Source organism: Gavialis gangeticus, unplaced genomic scaffold (genome assembly GCF_001723915.1).
Source record: "Gavialis gangeticus isolate Ggan-Ray unplaced genomic scaffold, GavGan_comp1, whole genome shotgun sequence".
Lineage (NCBI taxonomy): Eukaryota > Metazoa > Chordata > Crocodylia > Gavialidae > Gavialis > Gavialis gangeticus.
Window position 1 is genome coordinate 11958257 of NW_017729029.1, and position 8819 is coordinate 11967075.

Genomic DNA, 8819 nt, shown 5'->3' on the forward strand with positions numbered 1-8819 from the left:
AGAGTACTGGGGTCAAACGACCCCAGCAAGGGGCCTTTTGCCTTTTAAAAAGAGCCATAAAATAACATGTGCCAGGTATCCAGGTTGTAGTCGTATTGGTCTAGAGGCGAAGGGAATCAAAACCTGGGGAAGAGGCGATACCTTTTATTAGACTGACTAGATAGTTACAAGAAAATTAACTGATTTATTTGCAAGCTTTTGGGCACACACGGCCTTCAGCAAGCACAGGAGAGAGCAGAGATTGTAAAAGTTTGCCTAGGTAGAAATGAAAATTCATATGAATTCATTCATTTTCATTTCTACCTAGAAGAACTTTTACAATCTCCGCTCTCTCCTATGCCTGATGAAGGGGGGGTGCGCCCGAAAGCTTGCAAATAAATCAAATAATTTGTTTGCAAAAATCTAATAAAAGATATCACTTCTTCCACGAGTTTTGAGTCCATAAAATAACATGCAACTCATATGCAGGGTTGACCTATCATTGGGTTCTCAACGCTTGTTCTTGGCTTGTGCTGCGATGCCCAATTTTGGGTTGACCCTGGCAGGAACATCGATGGAGATGCCAGGAAAAAGCTGGCCTTCCTGTAATTAAACCTGAACAAGTGAGGTTGACTTATGTGCAAGGCCAAGTTAAAAGCAGAGCAATGAGGCCTGTAGCACCATGAATTCAGCCCACAACTCCTGAGCCACAAGTGCTTCTTTAGCTCACCACCGGCAGCTGCTCCTGCCATTGTGGCTTGTCTTTTATTTCGCGGCCAGTGTTTCGTGAAGCCACGAACAGCGTCTCACCTGCGTGGCTGATCTCCACCCGTCAGGGTGCATTGCACTGGAGCTTTGTTTTTATGGATGGGAGTTTGCTCGCCACAAATCCCTGAGGATTTGCTGCGCCTTGCTGCTCAACGCCGCCTGCTCGCGTGGGTCCCGGCCCGGGCCCGACCGAGTAGCAGCGGTAGAGCATGGTGCAGCCCAAGGGGCTGGAAGAAGCCCTGCAAAGATGGGAAGGGGCCCTGCAGAGCTGTGGTGGGGTTACCCTGGGCAGAGTCGGACCCCGCAGCAGCTCCCGGGCACGTTTCTAACCCATCGACCTGTTTGTGTCAGCGCTCGGCTCCGTCAAAGGACATTGCTGTCGCTATTCTAACAACTTCTCACCATTCACTTAAAGAGAAAAACCGATGGGTGAAATAAAGAGGAAGCAACGGGGACTGCGCCTTATCTCACCTTCCAGTCCGTATCGCCGGCGTTGCAGTATTTTAGCTTGTACACTACTGTACATTGTTTGAAGGTCTCCAGGGAAAGCGGGGGCTCCCACTGCATGTAGAGATGCCCTAGGAGCCCAGGGTCAACTATCTGAAGATCTTGTGGGGGGTCGACTGAAGTGGGGAAAACAGGCAGAAAAAACACACAGTTGATTTAAAGAGACTAAAAAAAGCCCAAAGGTTTCTTAAATGACACCAAGTTCTGGTTCCCAGTCACTGTCTAGCTGTGGTGATCTCTGAAGCTGGCTTGCGTGGGGCAGGTTGGGGGGGATCGGTGCACCACTATAAGCATGCAACTGCTTCTGGGGTGAAAAACAGACTATTCAGGCTCGGTTCAAAGTGTTTAGCAGCCATGCAGAACTGCCGTCTTCCTTCCTGGGCATATGCATGCCTGTGTACCTGCAACGCCCACTTAATTGCAAACACCCCATCGTCCGGCTTGAGTATCTGCACAGGACGATTTGCTCAGACTTATGTCTTACTTAGGTGAAAGCAGGGTCCCCCCCGAGCCGCAGGCATAAGGCGGCACCGAGCAGGAGCTGCGGTCGGCGGTCGCTGTAGGGGAGGCCGGGCGCTGTTCAAAGGAGCCCATGGTGCCCAGGTGATGTGCGCTGAAAGCAGCACATCTGTCTGTACATCTCCCTTCTCCTCCCTGGGACTCCACCTGTGCTCGGGACACGGCTGCAAGCGCTCCTACCAGAGACCCCGAGTGCCTCCAACACCGTGGCTCTGTGCGGTGCATCTGCAGCACATCAACCTGGCAGCCTGCCCCCCCCCCCCCGTTGAAGTTCATTGCAAACTTCCCATTAGAGAAAGGTCTCCAAGCACAGCCCCCGGCCCCGCAGTTAGCAAAAGGCAGGTCAGCTCATCCGGAGGGGTCTGGCCATTCCCAGGGCCAGAGGAAGATGCACCTGCCACAGAGATTAGACAAAAGCATCACCTGAGCGACACCCGGTTTACCTGAGAGCTGGTGAGCTGAGGATCCCTTGCAGCACCAAACCAGGAGAGTGGAGACCACGGCGACCCACCAGATGCCCATATCCACACCAGAGTCCCGGGGACGGCGTATTTGGCCGGAGGAGCAGCAGGCTAGAAAACGAGCTGGGTTATAAAGTTTTCAGGATGAGCAATGAGCTGAAGGAAAGCTAGATATGTGATAAGCACAGATAACCACTCTGCAAGCATTTAATCTTTTATCTACCAGAGATTATTCATTTCCCCATAGGCTTTTCATAATGAATTTAGCAACGAGGATGGATCTGGCTCCGTGCCAAATAGTTTCTGACTAAGGCAGCACTAAATTGGACGTGATTGTCGTCTGCGGTCATAGCAGAGTCTACTGGGGAGCTTCCAGAGAAACCCTGAATCAGGACAATCACCAGCTCCCTGGGTGCTGGTCACTTATACAAACACTAAACAGGCCAAGGACTTTGAATCGAAACTAGCAATTCTGGCATGAAGGCCCTGTGGCTCAGGGTCTCGGAAGAAACCTGGAGACAACTAAATGCTGGCTAGTTTTTGGCAACAGCATATGCTGAATCTCTGGTCCGCTCCAACCAAATTGTATGCTTTCAATTAAAAAAATAAATAAATAAATCTCAGTTTTTGGTGCCTGAGAACTGCAAAGAAAAAAAAAAATCTTTGTTTTCTTTTGGGGCTTTTTTTTGTTTTTAAACAAATCCTTGATGTTAGATGAAGCAAATTTCCAAGGAAGACATGTATAAGAGGACAAATGCCTCATGTCCTGACTGGCTCAGAGCATGTGGGAAAGGGTCCAAGGGACGCCAAGAGGATCCCCTGAGGCATCGCGATGGGGGTAGCCAGGGGATCTGTGCAAAAAGCCCCGGGATCTGGAAAACAAGCTGTGAGGAATCTGCGGGGAGGATGGGAGTTGCCTCAAGGACTCCTGGAAACTTTGAGCAGATGGAAAGCAGAGGTGGACTCCCAGAGTCTGAGAGTCATGACAGCATACTCTGCAGGACTCCACTTGCGCCCAGCAGCCCTGTGAAATGGGAGCATCTCCACTCCCCGGTGCTGAGATCTGAGCAGGCAGGGCTTATTAGAAACACACATTCAACACTAAAAATAAAAGATGTTACAAAATGGTCAGCCCTGTACGGGCTCCAATGACGTTTCCCAAACTCGGGATTTGCCGTCCTACAGTGTCCTGGTCTACAGACCGTGAACTAATCACCCCCAGGTGCCAGAGCTGATTGGCTTTTCTGAGGGGTATCGAGCTCTTCCCCGAATTCACCCGTCAGGTCTGTCAAGTTAAGAGAAGACGCCCGGGGCTGCATGAATGAGCGTCTGGCTGACATCAGCTGCAGAAAGGCACAAACTGAAAAATGCACGGTTCTCCACCTTGGGAGCAAAAACCTGCAGCATCCTTATAGGCTCGGCAGTGCTACGCTGGCTAGCACTATGGAAGAGAGAGACTTGGGGGTCATCATTGACCACAAGATGAACATGAGCCTGCATGAGCTAAACGGGATGCAGAGTCTTGTCCCAGTACCTGGATTAGCTTGTGTGACACCTCCTGTGCCGCTCTGGGGTCTTGGCCACTTTGCTGCTCCCAGCACTGTCCCTCCTTCCTGGTTTCCCACTTACTGTACCCCAGTTGCCCACGCCGCTCAGCCCCGGATCCGTGATGTCCTTCCACAGCACCTCATGAGGGTAACATGGCTTCACAACTGCTTGTGCTCACTCTTTCTGTGGAAGCATCTACACATGCATTACTGCGCTTTAGTTAATACTCATGAAATCTAATACCCTCACTGTGAGATGCGCATTAACCTGTCTCCATGCGCATTAACTAAAGAGCACCAGGCATGTCTACATGTGTACTTTAATGTGCATTATTCTGTTTTAATGCACATTAAAGCACCACAAAAAAACTATGGGCTCCTATGCACATACACGGAGCCTGCTCCAGTACGCTGGAAATCCAGTGCATTGGAGCAGACTCAATTAATTGAGTCCGTTGGAGCACAAAAATTGATGAGCTGCAGCAGCCTTCCGCATCACGTATCAGTGTCTCTGCACTAAAGTGGTGGCGGAGCGTTTTGAAATAAAACACGTTCAATGTGCTTTAGTTCAAAGAGCCTCACTGTCACTTATTTCAGCACGGGGACTCACAGCGACACTAATACATGGGCACATTTAGCTAGCGTGGCTTGCTAATTAAAGTGCCCAGCACTGCATCCCACAACACGTGTAAAAATGCCCTATGCTCTTTCACTAACACACATTAAAACAGGCCAACACACATTCTTCTAGTACCTCATTAACTAAAGAGCATTAATGAACATGTAGACGTGTCCATGGTTTTTAAGTGATGCATTAGCCTAACTTAATGCACATTAACTAAAAAAAGCACGCTTTTAGCGATGCTTTAATGTGCATTAAAATAGGCTAATGCTCATGAATGCCTCGTGCCTCTTAAGGCTGGGGGGGCACAGTGACCATCTGCCAGTGGCGGCGGTAGCGGTGAGCAGGTAGCTCCCGCAGGCTGACGTCAGGGGTGAGGGCGGGCTGAGCAGGCAGCCGCAATGATGTTGGTGGCAGGAGGATGGCGGGGGGGAACTCTGACTAGTGGTCGGCAACCACCCGCAGACTTCACCAGTGGGGAGGGGGTGGCGAGAAGTGACTGCCCACGGGCGCCATTGGCACGGTCGGTGGAAGCCAGTTTCAGGGGGTGCACATGCACCCATGTGCACCCCCTATGCAGTGCCAATGCTAATGCGCATTAAAGTGCACATGTAGACATGCTCTGTATATTTTATTTAGCTAATCTATAAAGCAGGATAGCATATTTACCCTGCCTTCCACCTGCTTGCCATACAGGGCTTATGGTGCTGTACAGCCAGCCCTGTCACTTTGCTTCTGATGTCTCCCTCCACAACCCTAACCCTAACTCACCCCCTGTTTTTCTGCTACCTATGTCAGGGTGTTTTTAGACCTTCCCAGAGGCATTGGGTGCTGGCTACAGCCCAGGCTGGGGGCTTGGGCTGGGCTGGGCCAATGCTTCTGCTGGAACTAAAGCTGGAGGGTCTTGCCCTTCTGCTCAGGGTCAGACTGATGCCAGATTTGGGGCCAGGAAGGGGCCATTTTGTCCTCATGGTCAGATGGGTACAGACGCAGGGTGGGTTGCCTTGCTTTGTCGTGGGAGCACAGCGTCTACCTGGGATCTCTTGAGCGTATATCGACATTTCATAGAAGCAGGACGTTGGCTGCCGCGGTTTCCCTGCTTTACCTGTGGCAGGTTCAGGTGTTATGTCAAGGTTGATGGCTGTCCTATGTAGAGTTTAAATGGTGATTGGGCTGGTTTGGAGAGGCCTGATCCTGCCTCAGGCAGGGGTTGGACTAGATGTGACCTCTGCAGGTCCCTTCCAGCCCTCATTTTCTAAGTTTCTATGACTAGCATTCAGCAACCAAATTTGAGTGGAAGAGGAGCTCGACGGGGTGACGCAGCCCCAGGGACGCTCCCTGTAGCGCAGCAGAGAAATCCACTGCAGCAAGACTTCAGCAGCCCCTGGCAGATACCTCGTTGTGGTGCACGGACATGGGTCACCCTTCTGCACCGAGCGCTTCCCACTGGGGGGTGGCTTGGCAGTGCCCCCTACCAACACAAGCTGCAAACATGGAAATCGGGCGCCTAAAACATAAAGCAGGTTGCATTTCTCACTATCAGGACGAGTAGAGGGAGATGGTGCTGTGCAGGGGAAGGCGATGGGGAGTGGAGGGCAGGTCCTTGGAAACAAGCCCCTATAGTAAAGGACTTGTGAAAGGACACACTACCGTGTGACGTGCCAGACGTAACGAGCCCTGGGGCTCACGTCCGCTGATGAATGAGAGGAAGTTCAGCACAAGAAATGGACTCAGCACCCTAGGAAAGCCAAACCACCCCTAGATGCAGGGAAAAGGACCTGCAACCCAGCTGTCCTGTTGTCTTCCTCGCTGCTAAATTCACTGACCCGTCTCTGGCTTTCTAGGTGCCGCCGGGTCCGAGGGTTTCCCTGCCCAGCCGCACTGCTCGCAGGATGCTGCGATGGATGGCATCTCAGAGGTGGGTGAAACGATCCCCTTGCCACCTCGCCAGGCAGGTGTGTGGCTGAGGGGCTCCTACAGGACACACCTCGCAGCACAGAGGTGTTCCTGCTGTTCATAAAGCACAGCCGGACAGTGCCAGACCCACGTGGCACCGACAGCCCAAAGCACGAGAGGCAGGCACACAAAGGTGAAGGATCAGCTGTGAGGATCTAAGCAAACCCCACCTGGCCTGGACAGATCCCCGTGCCGCAGCAGGGACAGGCGTTCCCTGTGGTGTGAAAAACACCGGCTATAATCACCTGTGGGATTCACACCTGCTCATTAGCAGAGCTACGAAGTTCAGCACAACTTTCCCATGCCACACATAGAGCAAGCAGGCACTTTCCAGACAGAGCCGTGCTGGTTTGTCACACACGCACATTTGCAAAATGCACTGAAAGCAAACAGCAAGGTATATGGCAATGCAAGGCCAGTATCTTAAAAGAGCAAAAAAAATCTTACCTGGGGGACTGTCACATGCCTTAGTGCATGCCCCACGCAGGAGTGCTGCCTCCCTTCAGCCAGCAGTTGTGTGCCGGCTCAGATCAACCAGTGTGTTGGGTTTTTTTAGCACTGGAAAGTTTCCTACAGAGTTCACATGTTTTATAATCAATCACTTCCCGTTGGGACCACTCGAAGTCATAGCACAGGGATTTTGCAACCATCAAGTGTAGCTGAATCTCAAGGAACAAGGGAGGAAGTGCCAAAATTTGGTTTGGAGTGAGCTGTGGTGTCAGTTACTGCTCTTGTTGTAAGAGTCAGCAGGGACCAGTTTGATGATTCATTGTGTGGACTCATAAACTATGTTTATCAAGGGCTTTCCACACTCACTTTCTTGAACCTGGGCACACAGCACTGAAGCTGCTGCACTGACCCCCCACCCCTCTGTCCCTACCCTCCACGAAGCTGACAGGATTGTGAGGCCCCTCGTAAGTCCCTGGGGTGTCCACACCTCGAATCCTGCATCCAGATTTGGCCTCTGCACCTTGCAAAGGATAGAGAGAAAAAGAGAAGGTGCAGAGAAGGGCAACACAGCAATGAGGGGTACAGAAGGGCCTTCGTACGAGGAGGGACTGGAGAGGCCAGGCTTGTTCAGCTTCGAGAAGAGACACTTGAGGAGGGGCAGGAGAAGGGTTTATAAATGGGAAAGTGAATGTCAGTAGGGATTGATTATTTCCCATCTCTCACCAGACAAGACCGAGCATAAAATGAGCGGGCAGTCTGTTTAAAACTAACACAAAGAAGTATTTTTGCACAGTGGGCACACCTACATGAGATGCGACTGTGCAGTAACTGAACAAGGTTGCACAGTAGCACGTCGCAGCACGGTCAGTGCGAATCCTCGACTGTGCGGTAACTCCCATCACTGAGCATCTATTTAGTATTTGCTAATACAAGCACTGAATAAATGCACAGTAACCACTGCACAGTTGCACCGTCTGTAGGCATGCACTGCAGCGTGCAATGAAAGCGTTGAACTCCTTGCAACCAGATGCGGAGGAAGCTGAGAGTGCGGCCAGATTCACGAAGGGACTGGACGTCTGGGAGCGACGCTATTGAGTAGGGGAGCGAGGGGCACGGCCTCTGCATCAGGCCTGCCTCCACCCTCAATGCTGGAGGCTGCATGGGAGAGGGGAACAGGGGGAAAATCCCAGTCACTCTCCTCCTATGTCCCTTCCACGTGGGCTGGCTTCAGCCCACCCTGGCATTGACTCCCGTTCTCTCTGCAAGAAAAGCCTGATCTTACAGCCCACCACTCCCCTGCTCGCTACTTCCTCCCGCCCAGGATCTATAAAAGTACCACTGCCGCACCTCACAAAAGCGCTCTGGGAAGCACTGAAGTGTTGTTGACAAAACCTTGCCCCACCGGGCACACCTAGGCCATTAATTACCCTCTTACGTTACTGCTACTGCTTCCAAACTGCCACCTCCTGGTCTCACCGCTGTCACCCACTGGCTCCGTCTGTCCCAGCTCTCGACTGACGCGGTCTTTTCATCAGCCTCTGACCCGACCCTCGGCTGCATCCCAGTAAAAATCCCCCTCTGGACTCCAGGACGGCCGAGCTGCTCGGGCTGCAGGCACCCGGCAGGGGCTGGGCTGGAAGGACCGCTCCGTCGGTCAAATCGCACCTCTGGGCTTTTACACCCGCTGAGGGAACTGGGCTGATTGAGTCTGGAGAAGAAAAGTATGAGCAGGGATTTGATAGCAGCCTTCACCTCCATGCTGGGGGAGCTGCAAAGAGGATGGAGCTGGGCTGGTCTCAGTGGGGGCAGATGACAGAAGGAGCAATGGGCTCAAGCTGCAGCAAGGGAAGTTGAGGTTGGATATTAGGAAAAACTCTCTCACTGGGAGGGCGGTGAAGCCTGGACCAGGCTCCCCAGAGAGGTTGCAGACTCTCCATCCTTGGAGGTATTTAAGCCTGGCTAGATAAAGTCTTGGCTGGGATGCTGTAGTTGGGGCTGGTCCTGCTTTGA

The 8819-nt window shown here is 52.0% G+C and overlaps 1 protein-coding gene across 2 annotated transcripts in view; it reads right to left on the reverse strand.

The window, feature by feature from the left end:
- The window catches only part of IL13RA2 (interleukin 13 receptor subunit alpha 2), a 30291-nt gene extending 23121 nt beyond the window's left edge, over positions 1-7170 (reverse strand). The window contains exons 1-3 of one of the 2 annotated variants that reach the window (XM_019521261.1): positions 6807-7170; positions 2217-2345; positions 1219-1370 (exon numbers count right to left, since the gene is read on the reverse strand). In XM_019521261.1, coding sequence (XP_019376806.1) covers positions 1219-1370; positions 2217-2295 — 231 coding nt within the window. In that variant the 5' untranslated portion in view covers positions 2296-2345; positions 6807-7170. Of the gene's footprint in view, positions 1-1218; positions 1371-2216; positions 2346-3768; positions 3845-6806 lie in introns of those variants that run through there. The other variant, XM_019521260.1, reaches the window with a different exon arrangement.
- Positions 7171-8819: the final 1649 nt, after the last annotated feature.